General features: G+C 41.6%; 1 protein-coding gene across 2 annotated transcripts in view; it reads left to right on the top strand.

Annotated features, from left to right (window-relative positions):
• Nucleotides 1-15,405, top strand: part of Tmem255a (transmembrane protein 255A) — a 60,990-nt gene that overhangs the window by 18,246 nt on the left and 27,339 nt on the right. Inside the window, exons 5-7 of one of the 2 annotated variants that reach the window (XM_047535859.1) lie at nucleotides 4,422-4,490; nucleotides 5,934-6,005; nucleotides 6,416-6,504. In XM_047535859.1, coding sequence (XP_047391815.1) covers nucleotides 4,422-4,490; nucleotides 5,934-6,005; nucleotides 6,416-6,504 — 230 coding nt within the window. The remainder of the gene's footprint in view (nucleotides 1-4,421; nucleotides 4,491-5,933; nucleotides 6,006-6,415; nucleotides 6,505-15,405) is intronic. The other variant, XM_047535860.1, reaches the window with a different exon arrangement.

The raw sequence follows: 15,405 nt of genomic DNA, 5'->3' as shown, positions 1-15,405 counted from the left end.
AAAGATCAGAACCAAAAGTCTCCATCCAGAGCCCAGTACCACAGTTCAGATGCCAAATGCTTGCTGCTCTGGAGAAGCTTTGCCTTGAGTAAGGACTGTTTTACTCCTGAGTCCCAAACCTGTGCTCCTTCTCTGGAGAAGCCTGGATCTCAGGGTATTCCCATTTAGTTTTCTGTAGGAGCCCTTGCCCCATTTCACCACTTTCTGCTACAGTAGTGCAGACTTCTGGCACAAAGCAATTTTCTCCATTAAGCAGAGTGAACACAGTGCTTAGGAGCCATAGTATTTTCAGGGTCTCACAAAAATATTATCATTTCATTTCATATAAGAAGAAAAATGATGAACTTTTAGGTTGAAAAATTTTACATATATTTGGTTTTGTACCAATGCAATCATAAAATATAACACATTTATAAAAAGTAAAATAAATTTGTAAATATTTTAATGGAGGAAGGGACTCACAAAGGCAAAAGAACCTAAGCCCTGGGGAATCAAAGTATCTCACAGACCAAAATCAAGAGTGAGCCACAGTAATTTACTGAGCCCCCACAACAAACTCAAAGTCCTTTTTTTCCCAACTGAATTGACGTCGAAAATGAAAATATCACATGAACTATTGGAAATTATCTTTCCTAAAACAATTGAATCAGAGCAAAATTATATTATCAGAATTTTTTAAATTCCATTTTCAGCTACTGGCTAATTGTTGAGGTCATCAGAAGGAGTGTCATGGATATGTTGGGTCTGGGTTAAGACAATTTGAAACATCACTATTTCAATTCCAACTCCTTCTTGGATCCTTCTCTCAGACAGAAGAGTCAGTCCCTCATTTGTCAAGATTAAAGGAACTTCTGTGGTCAATTCTGTCACCCAAGCAGTTTCTGAAATGACATCTCAGGACACAATTTCTGGGCAGGGGGGAAATATGGGATGGGAGAGAGTACCCTTAGCCTGATTTTCTTTCAGGGCCAGGAATATAATATAAGCCCCTCTATCAAACCCATCCCTTTAGATGTTAGCTGGGAACAGTCATATTTTTCTTCATTTTTCCTCTTAAAAAGACAAATGACACATCAGCAACTCTTAACATCTACAATTTTACCACCCCAACATAGTAATTCTTATTATTTTTGCATTTTACCCTCTGAATATATAAAACTATTTTGTAGCATGATTTCAGTCAATCATAGTATGCTTGCTATTTTGTATTCAATGGAAGCCATCTTAATAACACTAATTCCTTGTTTTTGTGTAGTGCATTTAGCTTTTCAATGTGCCTTCACATCTATTATCTCATTTGAGACCCACAGTGATCCTGTGAGATATGTAGGGCAGGCATTATTATCCCCATTTGACAAGCAGTATTCACTCTGAGGCAGTCTCCATGGCAACATAGGCCTAGAGGCTAAGAAGCCTGCAGTAGATTTTGATGGCATCATGAGCTAAAATGGCTTCCTTCTTTTCCCTCCTTCTTTCATTCCTAATGTTTTTTAACAGCTCTGTTGAGCTGTAGTTCATATTCTGTGCAACTCACCCATTTAAAGAGTATAATTCAATGTTTTTAGTATAATCATGGTTATGTGCAATCATCACTACAATCAATTTAAAAAGATTTTCATTATCTGAAAAAGAAACCACATGCCTTTTATCTGTCACCTTATTCCCCCATTCCTCCCTGCCCCTAAACAACCACAAATCTTTCTTTTTCTATATATATTCCCATTCTAGACATTTCATATTGATAGAATCCTATAATATGTGGTCTTTTGTGATTGACTTCTTTCCCTTAGTATCATGTTTTCAGGGTCCATCCAAGTTATAGCAAGTATCAGTGCTTCATGCCTTTTTATGACCTAATAATGTTCCATTGTGTGGATATACTACATTCTATCTGTCCAGTCACCAGCTGATGGACATTTGGGTTGTTTTCATCTTTTTGCTATTATGGATGATGCTGATATAAACATTTGTGTTAATGTTGATATAAACATTTGCATACAAGTTTCTGCATGGGCATATATTTTTGTTTTGATTTCCTTTTCAACTAGGAATGGAATTGCTAGGTAATATGATAACTATGCTTAATAGTTTGAGGAAATACCAGACTGATTTCCAAACTGGCTGCAATATTTGACATTCTCATTAGCAGTATATGAGGATTCTGAAATTCTCCAAATCCTCACCTACTCTCATTATTATCTGACTTTTAGATTCTAACTGTCCTAGTGGGTATGAAACAGTATCTCATTATCATTTTGATTTGCATTTCCCTGGTACTCCTAATGCTTTTGATCATTGACTTCAGTGAAAGGCAATGGGTAAAAATCCAAATTCTATTTACTGTAAGTTTCCTGTAATGATCAAATACTTGCTTCTGAGTCTAGGCCCTCTGCACATCCTGCAGTTAGTGACTTGTACTGTTGCATTTGATTCAGAGATTTTGGATAAGGCTAGATAAAACTTTAAGAAAATGTTTCTATTTACACTGCACCTGCCCTAAGACATCTGGCATTTCTTATTGACACCCAAGAGTTTTGAGGTAGAAGGCTTTATTAATCTATGGCAATATGTCAGCCAACTTAAATAAAAGGCATTGGACCCTAGTGCAGCTTAGGTGGGCTGGAGTCAGTGTGCCCTGTTATTGAGACCATTTAGCAACATCTTGCCCTGTTCCTTTGGTTTGGGTGACTCTGAACTTCCTCTCAAGACCTACCTTCTCACAATCTCCCTGTGATTTGTTCCTTCTCTCTGATCTCATATTTCCTTCCTTTTCCATCTCCCTACTATGGCCATTAACTAGCTGGGAAAGTCACTTTGCTTTCCTGTACCACAGTTTCTTTCTCTTCCAAATTTGTATAATGATAACCTGCCTCTCAGGTGAGCACAAGGATGAAATTAAGCAATGAGTACGAACATTCCCGAAAAGATTCTGACACAGAGTAGACATTCAACATAAAGCAATTGCCCTTTCCATGCCTTCCTGCCTAAGTTGGTAGACCTTCAAGTTAAAGAGTGTGCAAGCTCTGGCTGAGGGACCTTTTTCACCTCCCGATTTCCTGTTCTTGCTTTTCTCTTGAGGTCTCAATGAAGACTAGCAGCCAGAATCAGCAAAGGCGCAATCGTCATGCATATTTGTCTTCATTTAAGGCCCTTGATGGCTAAATGCACAAAACCAGAAGGTTATGGGAGTTATGACCAGTATATTAAAAGCCTCTTTTTCAGCAGAATCATGATTTTGCCATGACTCAAACATTGAAAATAAACTCTGCCAGCTGTGAGCATGAGAACCCTTATTCCTTTCCAGCCTCACTCCAGACTGAGCTAGGGCAATGTACTTTCAGAGCATTGAACAGCCAGGATGTTCATGCAGAATTACCTGATGGAAAGCCCTTGCTCTTTCATGTGCATGCTGGCTAGGAGACAGGGTGCTCTTGGGTACCTAGTATAGGAAATTCTAAATCACGTGTGTGGGAAAAAGCAGCCACCAGAACTGGGAATGGCAAAAGAAGTTGGAGCAGAAGGGAGAAAGGCAAAAATTCCCTCTGCCCGGGCACTAGGATCAAACCCCGAAGGTCAGTTTGCATAAATTATTGTCCTATCCTAAACTGCCTTTGGAAGAAACCCTCTACTGCTCAGGGATATTAGTGAACAGCATTCCATGGCTACAGGTTTCCAGACAGCCCTGGATGTGTCTGTTCTTCCCTACCCCCTACACTGAGAGCTCCCTCACCAGGAAGCTGACCAGACCAGCAGTTAAATCAACTGTCCTTGGGCCCATTGTTAGTTTTCTGGGCTTTAGCAGTATTTTTGAAGTTAACTGGTTTTATCTAATCTGTAGGTGAGTGAAAAACGGCTCATAGTTCAGTTGAGTTAAAATCTACAGCAGTCTCAGTAGCTGCCCATCCTCCAGGGACTTGCTTTCCTGAGCTCTTCCTTCTAAAAAAGCTGTGGAAATGACAGCAGGTAGTACAAGTCAGCCAGCCCTAGTCCCATCTGCAGGTGATAATACGACCTCATTGTTGGAGCTGTGCTCCCTCAGTTTGGGAGTGTAATGTCTCAGTAACCTGGAGTTTTGGTGAATCTTGGGGACTGCTTGCAAGAAGACAAAGACTAATAGTAACAGAAAACCAGAGAGGAAATTTCAAGAAACCCATTTCTCAATTGATTTCCTAATTTCTCATTAACTGAGTAGCCCAATAGCAAGCAGTTATTAGACCATCTTTGTCTGACCTTTACATTCCCAGGATCCCTAGATGGGGGACTTTGAGTAATTAACCCCACCAACTGCTTCCTGTGGTGTGTGTGTGTGTGTGTGTGTGTGTGTGTGTGTGTGTGTTCAAATATTTTATTACCAAGCAGAGCTCCTGATTTTTTTATTTTCCAAAGCCAAAACCCCTTTGGTTTGGTGTTTCCCTTTCCAGGATCTGAAACCACTCTACGCTAACCGGTGCCACTATGTCCCCAAGACATCCCAGAAGGAAGCTGAGGAGGTGAGCCAGAATGAGGCTGCATGTCTTTACCTCCTGGGAAAGTCTTCTGTTTTGCCTGAAACCCCCTTTCTTTTACTCATTTTCACAGGCCTAGGGTTTAGTGCTAGGTTTCTTTAGCTGATTTGTTCAGCAAGTCAGAGCACCTTGCTAATGAGACCATGTTTGGGGCCTTATGAGGCCTAATCAGATTTACTTTGTTCTGTTGTCACAGGCTGCCCCTATGACCCCAGTCAACAGCCTCTCAGTATGTGGCTTTGATCCCAAGAGAAGAGATGAGTACAGAGGCCACAGGGCATGCCCCACCCCTGTGTCTGTGGATGATGATTCAGTTACTTGGACTTGGTACCCAGATGGAAGAAAGGTGGGAGTCCCACCAAAGCATGAGACCTGGACTAAGGAGGCAGAGCCTGAGCCTCACATATAGGAAAGGTCTAGAGGCCAAATGATGGTAACCTGAGCAACCTGGTTTATTTCTAGGCTCTGGAGAGGTCCAGACTATCAGCCTGATCCCTCTCATAACACCCCCAAGAGACTCCCATAATGCTTGAGTAGGCACATGAGAGTATCTCTCTTCTGCATCATGAATCTCTCCTTGAGTTCCACAATGCCTCAGATAGAACTAGAGGTAACGGCAGTGGCCACAGGTCATTTTTGGAGAGCTTTCATTTCAGTACACCATAATCCCTCTCTAACCCAGGGATTGCTTTATATGAAATTCTACCTATGTTTCCAGGACTGTTGACAGTTTGGTACTCTATTATATTCAAATTGAAAGCCAGTCTCTTGAAGAATACTTAGAAAAATGATAAATTAGTGATTGGGTGGGAAGAAAAGAGGAAGGCAAGTGACGGCAAAATGGCTACTGTATTGTACAACTTCAGGGAAAGCCATTTTACATAAAATACAGTGTGAATGGTGTCCTTGAAGTTAGGCAGAGGTGATAGTCCTGTCCGCAAGACATCATGGCAAATACTTTTATTATAGTTCTGCCATCCACTTGCCTCCTTTTTCTTTTACCAACCACAAATTTATCATTATTTTCTAACTATTCTTCAGTTAGAAGGGAGAAATAGAAATGTGTATGTGCTAATAGTTTCTCAGAAAGACAGTGAGCAGTTGGATGAGAGACCCAGTATAGAAAAGAGGGCCTATTTGCTGTGAATATTTCCTATAACAAAGCAAAACAAATTTACAGGTACTTCATTGCATCCGCAAAAATAGAATGGAAGTTTTCTTGCAAAGAAGAGGTGGTAAAGGAAAATCTATTTTTCAGTTTTAAAAAATGTCGTGCAAACTCAAAATGTGTACAATGTCATTGCTATTTTCTTGATTTCATTGTGATGGCTCTCTTGTGTTACTTTGGTGACTGTAAAAATATTAATAATGACTTCCATAGGTTCACTTGTAACCCTGGTCCCCCTAACCCTATTTTTCCTGTGTAAGGTCATAAGTTCCTCAACCAAAAATTCTCCTTCCGCGAGGGTTATGAGGAACCTTACCCAGGCAGCTAGAGAGGTACTATTGTACTTCAGAGTGCATGTGATGGCCCCTCTGTCTTCTTTCCCATGTGGTCCTCTTTCCCCCAGTACCCTGATTTGCCCTTCCCTCGTATCCTCATTTCCTACTGTCCATTTGTTCCTCTGTCTGTCCTTCCATCCATCCTTTCTCCTCTCCATGTCCACCTTTCAGGGATGGGGCACTGAGGGCTATGGATGAGGCTGAACGCAAGCCGAGCTCTACAGTGACTTGCCTCATGCACAAGTCTGGCCACCTCCCCACCCAGCCCCATCCCTCTCATGCGTGGGTGTGTTCATTTCACAGCCATCCTTACCATCTCCATCAGTCACTAACTTGCATTTCTAGTCTCAGAGGGTCCTTCTTCTTATCTAATGCTAGCTCATGTCCTCATTGTTATGTACCCTCAGGTGAACTGCCCTCACCTAAGCCGTGGATTCTGCACACCTCGCATCCGGGGTAACACTTGCTTCTGCTGTGACCTCTACAACTGTGGCAAGTAAGTGTCGAGCCTCCAGCACAGATATAACAGTTTGACCAAAATGGACACTAGAAAAGCCAAGAGTGGCAATGGGTGTGTGGTAGGGATCAGAGAAGTAGAAGACATTGGACTGTCAACAGATTTCAGCTAACAGTCCTCTCTGTGCCAGGCACTGTGCTAGGTACTTTCATGTACTTGACCTCGTTTAATTCTTACCCATGAGGTATGTGGAACTGTCTCCATTTTACGGTTGAGGGAGGATCATGCCCTGCAAAGCTCAGAGGAAAGCCATCACTAACTCAAGTTCACACTGAATTTGAAAACTGTAGAAGTAGGAGTTGAATCCAACTCTGTGTCTAAGTTCAACATCATTCAACGAATAGTTAAGTACCTTCACTGTGTCTGGACTTATTCTGGACACTGAAGATTCAGCAGCAAACGAAGTAAAATTTCTTGCCCCATGGAGCTTCTATTCTAGTGGGGAGACTGTCAATAAACATGCAAATACATAATTTAGTACAAGTTTGGTGATCAGCTCTGAAGAAAAATAAAGCAGGAGAGGTAGAAAGATCTTGATGAGATGGAGGTGTGTGTGTGTGTGTGTGTGTGTGCATGCATGCACACATACTGTGTTAGAATAACCAGGGAAGACCTCTTTGAAAAAGTGACTGTTTTAGTCAGCTTTTGTGTCACTGTGAACAAAATACCTGATAAGAACAACTTACAGGAGGGAAAGTTTATTGGGGGCTCATGGTTTCAGGGGTCCCAGCCCATGGATGGCCAACTTCATGGTCCTGGACCTGAGGTAAGGCAGCACATATGGGGGAAAGCCCAGTGGAGGAAAACTGTTCAGGTCTTTGGGGATCAGGAACCAGAGAGAGGGAGGGAGTAAGGAGCCACAGGGAAGTTGCATCCTTTGAGGGCACAACCCCGGACGCAGTGACCCACCTCCTCCAGCCACACCCCATCTGCCTACAGTTACCACCCTGTCAGTCCATTTAAACTAGGATGGACTGATTAGGTTACAGCTCTCACAGTCAAATTATTTCATATTCTTCATATGCATATTCTTGCATTAGTTGGAGCTTTTGGGGGACACCTCATATCCCAACCATAACAGTGACATTTGTGCAGAGACTTGAATGAAATGAGAGGGCACTTCAAGTAGACATCTGAAGAAAGAGTATTTCGGAGGTTACAGCCGGTGCAAAGGCCCTGATGTAGAAGCGGGTTTGGTGATAGTTCTGTTATAACTGCTCTGGCTGTCTGCTTTCTAATTGCCAAAATATCATTTATTCTTTCTTTCAAAACATATATAGGTGCTAGGAATATATATTGCCATTGGGGAGCTCACAGACTAGTAGAGAAGACAGGCACAAGGACAATTAATTGCAATGTAGTATAAGCACTGTTGGGGTCCATAGATATAGTAGAGACTCTGGTGACTGAAATGAATGAAATTCAGAGTTTTCAGGGGGAAGTTAGTGTCACAGAGAAGGTGATGTGGGACCTGAGACTTAAAGGGTAAGTAGGAAGTTAGAACACAAAGCAAAAGGGGAATAGAATTGGGGAGGGTATTCCTCTTAGTCTTTAGGAGGCAAGGAGTGAAGGTAGTTATAGAAGGCGTGGTAGGAGGGGAGGGCAGAACTGTAGCCAGAGGTCAGATGATGGAGCGTTCATTGGCCTTAAGAATGACATTGGTGGTGGTGGATCTGGCAACTTTATGGGTCGTGGAGGAAACTTTGGAGGTGGTGGAGGTAACTTTGGCCGTGGTGGAAACTTTGGTGGAAGAGGAGGCTATGGTGGTGGAGGTGGTGGCAGCAGAGGTAGTTATGGAGGAGGTGATGGTGGATATAATGGATTTGGAGGTGATGGTGGCAACTATGGCGGTGGTCCTGGTTATAGTAGTAGAGGAGGCTATGGTGGTGGTGGACCAGGATATGGAAACCAAGGTGGTGGATATGGTGGTGGAGGAGGAGGATATGATGGTTACAATGAAGGAGGAAATTTTGGTGGTGGTAACATGGTGGTGGTGGGAACTATAATGATTTTGGAAATTACAGTGGACAACAGCAATCAAATTATGGACCCATGAAGGGGGGCAGTTTTGGTGGAAGAAGCTCTGGCAGTCCCTATGGTGGTGGTTATGGATCTGGTGGTGGAAGTGGTGGATATGGTAGCAGAAGGTTTTAAAAATAGCAGAAAAAGGCTACGGTTCTTAGCAGGAGAGAGAGCGAGGAGTTGTCAGGAAAGCTGCAGGTTACTTTGAGACAGTCGTCCCAAATGCATTAGAGGAACTGTAAAAATCTGCCACAGAAGGAACGATGATCCATAGTCAGAAAAGTTACTGCAGCTTAAACAGGAAACCCTTCTTGTTCAGGACTGTCATAGCCACAGTTTGCAAAAAGTGCAGCTATTGATTAATGCAATGTAGTGTCAATTAGATGTACATTCCTGAGGTCTTTTATCTGTTGTAGCTTTGTCTTTTTCTTTTTCTTTTCATTACATCAGGTATATTGCCCTGTAAATTGTGGTAGTGGTACCAGGAATAAAAAATTAAGGAATTTTTAACTTTAAAAAAAAAAAAAGAATGACATTGGACTTGACAATATAGGCAACTGGGAGCTATTGAAGGGTACAGCATGGAAGATACTCTTGAAAGGTTAGAGACTGGAAGCAGCTAGGAGACCACTGTAATAGTGCAGGCTACAGAGAATGCAGCCCAGATTAAGTTGGCTTGGGGAATAATAGAAAGCAGAATATAATTTTAAGAGCAATCTAGAAGGTGTAATAGATAGGAAAGCAGAGTAGATGATACAGAGCCGAGGGAACACCTCTCCATGCCGGCCAATGCCTGCCCATGCGCATATTTTTTTTTTCACACTTAGTGCAGGAGAGGGGAGGGCGAAGGGAGGGAATAAATGGGCAGAGGGGAACTGGAAAGAAGTAAATCCAGAGGTTTCAGAGGGATGCAGCCTCTTCCTCACACACATTCTTCACTTTTGGCATTTGGGTGTTCATTTCTCTGGTTTGAGGATTAAAACCTGACAGAAATAGGGAGGAAAAGGAGAACTCATGCCAGCCCTTTACCTACTTTGCTAACATCAGTCTCATTTTGCTGAAAGGTTTGGCAGTAGAGGAAGAGACTCAAATGAGGCTAAGGGTTTGTCTGGGGGGGTTCAATTATTCATGTAGTAATAATAGCTAACACTTGTAAGGGACTTCCCTCCTTAGCAGCGATGATTGAGAACTGACTATAATTACACTTCCCAAGCCCATGCTTCCCAAAATGATCAAAAGAATATAAAAGAGGTCCTAGGGGAATTGAGGTTGTTTTGTTATCTTTTCTCTTGGCTCTCCTTACCCCTCCCTCCTGTGCTCCATCTTTCCCTATTTTTAATCTCCTCCCTCCTCTGTCCCTCCTCTTGCCACTTCCCTTCTCCTCCTCACTCTTCTCTGGCCTGCCTCCCTCTCCTTTTCCATTTCATGGCCTCCTGAGGTGGGGGCTGGGAGCTGGCTGGAACTGGGCCTGGGATCTGGAGAAGGAGAGAAGGGGCCCACAGAGAGGGCCGAGGAGTGATTTCTTGCAGACACACCTTTCCTTCTGAAATGGGTGTTTCTGAAAAAGGATTGAATACATCAAATCTGTCTTTAAATTCCATTTAGCTGAGCCCTCAGGTGAATATTTTCTATTCTTTTGTTGAAACTGGAAGCTCAAACACAATTTACCTTCCTGTCAATCTGAACTTAATAATAACTGACTTGTTTTCTTAAAGCAAGTTGTACCAGTGTTGTCGTTAATCAAGGAACTTTATGAGGAGCTATGTTAAACTGTGGGTTCCCAAAGGGCAGGGGACTTGACTTAATCTTATTATCCCCTGACTTTAGCACAGGGAGAGGCATAAGTAAAGAGCTGATGAAAAGCAAGTGACATTTGCTGAAAAGTAACAAAAGAATTTCCTTTTCACCAGGAAAATAAAATATTAGATTAGGCAACTGACAGGGGTCATGGGAACATTGCTCCCAAAGATCTTCAAGCCTGGAAATGGCTTTCATCTACCTGGTGCCCAGAGGTGAGTCCCAGGCATCTCTCAGTGTTCTTTTCCAAGGCCATCATGCCAAGATTTCAGGGGCAAAGCCAGTAGAAAAGGACTTGCTTAACTTTTCATCAGGTCATAAACCTAGGCCATGAAACTAAAGAGGGAATGGTTCCAAAGTTGAGGGAAAATTTTTTTTTCTTGACCCGGGGCTTTTTCCAGTCAGAACCAATGAGACCTAAACTCAAAGCCTAAATATAGCTAGCAACAAGCATTCTGAGGCTTGGAGACTTTAATTTTGCCGAACGCGTATTTGTTTTCCTCACACGAAGCCTATTTTTAATCAATTGCCAGCTCCTCCAGTCCATTTCCTGGAAAGGAGGCCAAGAAAAAAAAAGTGGGAACAAAAACATCAGGCAGTCATTTGTACAGTGCTACAGAAACAGAGATTCTACTGTCCCCTCGAACCCACAGACCTTCTTTGACGTCAGGGGTGGTGAGGTTTTAATACCAAACATAGATTATTCCATTTAGCCTTGTGCAGGAGGTGGCTTTCTCTAGGACACAGCTCCTCAGCGGCTGCCTTTCAGAGAACCTCTGGCTTTCATCTACTCACTCATCGTTGAAGAGGTCAAGTCAATATCACTGGTTTTCAGTGTGTAACCTAAAGGAAATGGAAGGAAATGGAGTGGTTCATGAATTGCTTCAGCTGGTAATAAAATGAAAGAAGCTAGCTTACTTCTATTCATTACTTCCTTTGACAAACTTTTATGGAGCTCCTACTATGTGCCAGAGACTGTTCTGAAAGAATAGGTATTGCCAGGTGCAGTGGTGCAGGCCTGTAATCCCAGCAGCTAGGGAGGCTGAGGCAGGAGCATCACGTTCAAAGCCAGCCTCAGCAACTTAGCAAGACCCTAAGCAACTCAGTGAGACCCTGTTTCTAAATAAAATGTAAGAAAGGGCTGAGGGTGTGGCTCAGTGGTTAAATGTCCCTGGGTTCAATCCTCTGTACCAAAAAAAAAAATAGGTATCAAGACTTGGTTTTGTCCTTAAGGCATGGACTTCACCAGGAGGATTGTAGGGAAGGAGACTAAAAGAATGTATATAATACATGCAGTGACAGAGAAATGCAGATTGCCACTGCCTACCCACCCACAATTGCTGAGTGGTTCCAGATCCCTGTTGAAGAATAGAAGGATGCCCTCCTGCCTTATCCAAGATCTGCTCCCTTCTCCTTTGTTAAGTGAAGAATGAAATAACAGATCTCCTTTGTTAAGTGAAGAATGAAATAACAGAGAGGTAATCTGTTTCTCCAGTCCCACCCAGCAATTTGAGAGCAAGTGGGGGCAAGCCCATATTGGACAATCAATCTCATGATCAATGTAGTGATCAGCTGCACACTCAGTTATGCCTTCACCAAGTATTTAACCATAATCTTTAACATTTCTACCACTGTGCTAGGTACTGAGGGAGACACAAAGAAGTGTAAGGAATGACCCTTGCCCTCAAGATGTTACAATTTCAACAAACACTGCATGGTGACCTCAGCCATTGTTGTAGCACAGTATTCAGTACTGAGTAGGCTCTCAATACATTTTGGATTAGATGAATAACTGAATAATTCATCTAAACTAAAAGGAATAGACAGTCTGAGGATGTGAGAGTCCAGGGAAAAAGCTAAGAAACAGGCACTGGAGTCCTTGAAGAAGGGTACTATTGAAGTTTTGAGTGGTGGGAGGGATTACGACAGGCAGAGAACAGTAGGCAGTACCTTCCATGGAAGGGGAGAGATCTGACAAGGGTTTGGAATAAGTATCCAGCACAGCCAGTTTGGAGCTTTGGAGAACTTCATCCTAACTGGAGTGTGGTCACCATTTTGGGGCCAGATTGTGGCAGACTGAGGAATTTGGACACTTTTTCCTGAAGGTAATGGGGAGCCATGGAAAGGTTTTGATTAAATGAATGACATATTTTAAAAAGTGTTTTAGGATGAGCAATCAGGCAACACAGGGTCCTGTAGGAGGGGCTTTTAGTCTTGGAGGCATGAGGGTAGGGGCAATGGCAATGGAAAACATACAATTCCAGAGGAAACTCTGCCCAGAGACTGGACCAGATGGAATCATGAATCTCAAAACAGAAGCAAAACACATTAATTTGCCAAAACCTGGACCATATCTAGGTATTTTTATTATTTTGATTCATGGTACAGTTAAAACATTTAAATAGCTGTTGAACTCACTCAATTGAAACCAAACATATCTTCTATAAAAAAATTATTGAATATTTTTTTCTTTGATGCTGGAGATCAAATCCAGGGCCTTATGCATGTTAGGAAAGTGCTGTTTTACTGAGCCACATCCCCAGCCCCAAATTATTAAATACTTTAAAATGAACTATTCACCTATCTCCATGTTCCTATCTGTGCCTTTAAAGCATTAATGACTTTAGGCACAGGATCCAAAGGTTTGAACTGTGTTGCCAGAGAGTGACTCTTAGAAGGGACAAAATGTGTTTTGTGGGGTCTTTTATTATGTGCTGAAGTTCTGCTTTCATGCATGAAATTTCATGCAATTTCATTAAATCTCCCAGGCTCAGAGAGGTTAAGAAAGTTGCTCAAGGTCAAACAGTAAATAGGGATTCAAATATGGCCTGGTTCCAGAGTTTGCTGTGGCAAACTGCCTATGTATACTACCAGCCCAACTTTGTGTTTTAGGAGACAGGCAAAGATAATTTGAAGGATGTCAAAAGCTGATTCCCTAACCACTACTGGCCCCTACAATTCAACACTCACCTTTATACACAGGCCTGCTCATTTCAGGGCACAGTCCTTGTTTATCTGTGCCTTTTAGGGGCCATAAGTAATCTGTATATCCACCCTGCCCCATTCCCAAGTCTGAGTACAGTGCTAACTGAAGGGAGATACTTGAGGTATGTTTATGAATGGGCTTTTGAAACCTGTTCCTGAAAATACTGAAATCCAATTCAAATTTTGATGAATTGCAATACCCTTAAATTCTGTGGAAGCTCATAAATTGAAAACAGTGGGTCTCTAACATTGATGGGCTTGCTAACACAGAGCCCTACTCAGATTCTGCCAGATTCAGTAGGATAGGGGCTAGTCCTAGGAATCGGCATGGTTAATCATGTCTTTCTACAAGACATATGTGCACATGCACATTTACACACACAGACCCTCATTGGCATATTCAAATAACACACTGATACAAGTAGATACTCATGGGCACAAACACTGATGATTCTGATATAGTCGGTCCTGTAACCACACTGATTTCACTTCCTCAGAGAAATCAATTTTAAATATAAGTATAATATAAATTCATCTGTAAAATTTAAAATATTTTCTTATATGAATAATTTCTCCCTGGTTCATTTTGGACATTACATTTTGAGTTTTATTTGTTTTCATTTTTGGTATTCCTATAAAGGACAGTCACATGCAATAGCCATCTTGATGGTGGGGCATTTGGTTGTGAGTTTAATTTTTAAAACTACAGGGTTTCAGATTCATGATCAGTTCCAGTGACCAAGTTGTAAACTACTTTGCAGCATCCAGGAAGATGAAGGAACTTTCATTTAATTAATTCAATGGGTATTTATTTATGTAACACCAAATATGTGTAAGGCATAGCAGTGAACAAAATGAACCAAGTTCCTACCCTCTTGGAGCTCATATTCAAGTGGGAGGGTGGACAGAACAAAGTAGACACATCAGTAAGCTAATTTCACCTAGGAATGAATGGCTATAGAGAAATTTGGTGAGGGCAATGTGTTAGTTTGCTCAGGCTTTCATAACAAAATACCATAGACTGGGTGGCTTAAACAACAGAAATTGATTTGATCACAATTTTAGAGTCTGGGAAGTCCAAGATCGGGGTATCAGCAAGGTGGGGCCCTGGTGAGAGTTTCTAGCTCTCTCTCTTCTTACAAGGCTATCAGATGAGGACCACATCCTGAAGACTGCATTTAACCTTAATTATCTCCTAAAAGCCCTATCTACAAATAGTCATGTCATTGTCCCTTGGTATAGGGTGGATGATTTGTTCTATCCCCCATGCCTATGCTGTTGCCAAAAAATCAGTAGACGCTGAAGTACCTTATATAAAATGGCATAATATTTGTATATAACCTACACAAGCCCTCTGTATACTTTAAATCATCTCTACATTACTTATAATAACCTAAGGTGTCAGTATGGAATGAAGAGATGTGCACTTCCATTTTTATTGCAGCACTCAACTTGTTTTAGATTCCTCATATGAGTGACATCACGAGGTACTTGTCTTTGTCTTTATGTTCTCTAGTTCTATCCATTTTGCTGCAAATGACAGAATTTTATTCTTTTTGAGGCTGAATATGATTACATTACATACATGAACTGCCTTTTCTTTATCCATTCATCACTTGATGGACACTTAGGTTGTTTCCATTTCTTGGCTATTGTGAATAGTGCAGCAATGGACATGGGAGTGCAGATGTGTCTTTGACATACTGACTTTATTTCCTTTCAATATATACCCAGCAGTGGAATTGCTAGATCATATGGTAGTTCTATTTTTAACTTTTTAAGGAACCTCCATATGTTTTCCATAATTTACATACCTATCAGCAGTGTGCAAGGGTTCCTTTTTCTCCACATTCTCACTAGCACTTACTATCTTGAGTTTTTGATACTCGCCATTCTAAATATGGTAAGGTGGTATCTGATTGTGGATTTGATTCACGTTTCCCTGATGACTAATGATGTTGAGCACTTTTCCATGTCTCCGTTGGCCATGTGTATGCCTTCTTTTGAGAAATGTCTATTCAGATCTATTACTCATTTTAAATGGGGGTATTTTGTGATTTGAGTTTTTGGAGTTCC

The sequence above is a fragment of the Sciurus carolinensis genome, chromosome X, assembly GCF_902686445.1.
Source record: "Sciurus carolinensis chromosome X, mSciCar1.2, whole genome shotgun sequence".
Classification (NCBI taxonomy): Eukaryota; Metazoa; Chordata; class Mammalia; order Rodentia; family Sciuridae; genus Sciurus; species Sciurus carolinensis.
Note: the sequence above shows the minus strand (reverse complement) of the source record. Positions and strands in the feature narration are given on the sequence as shown.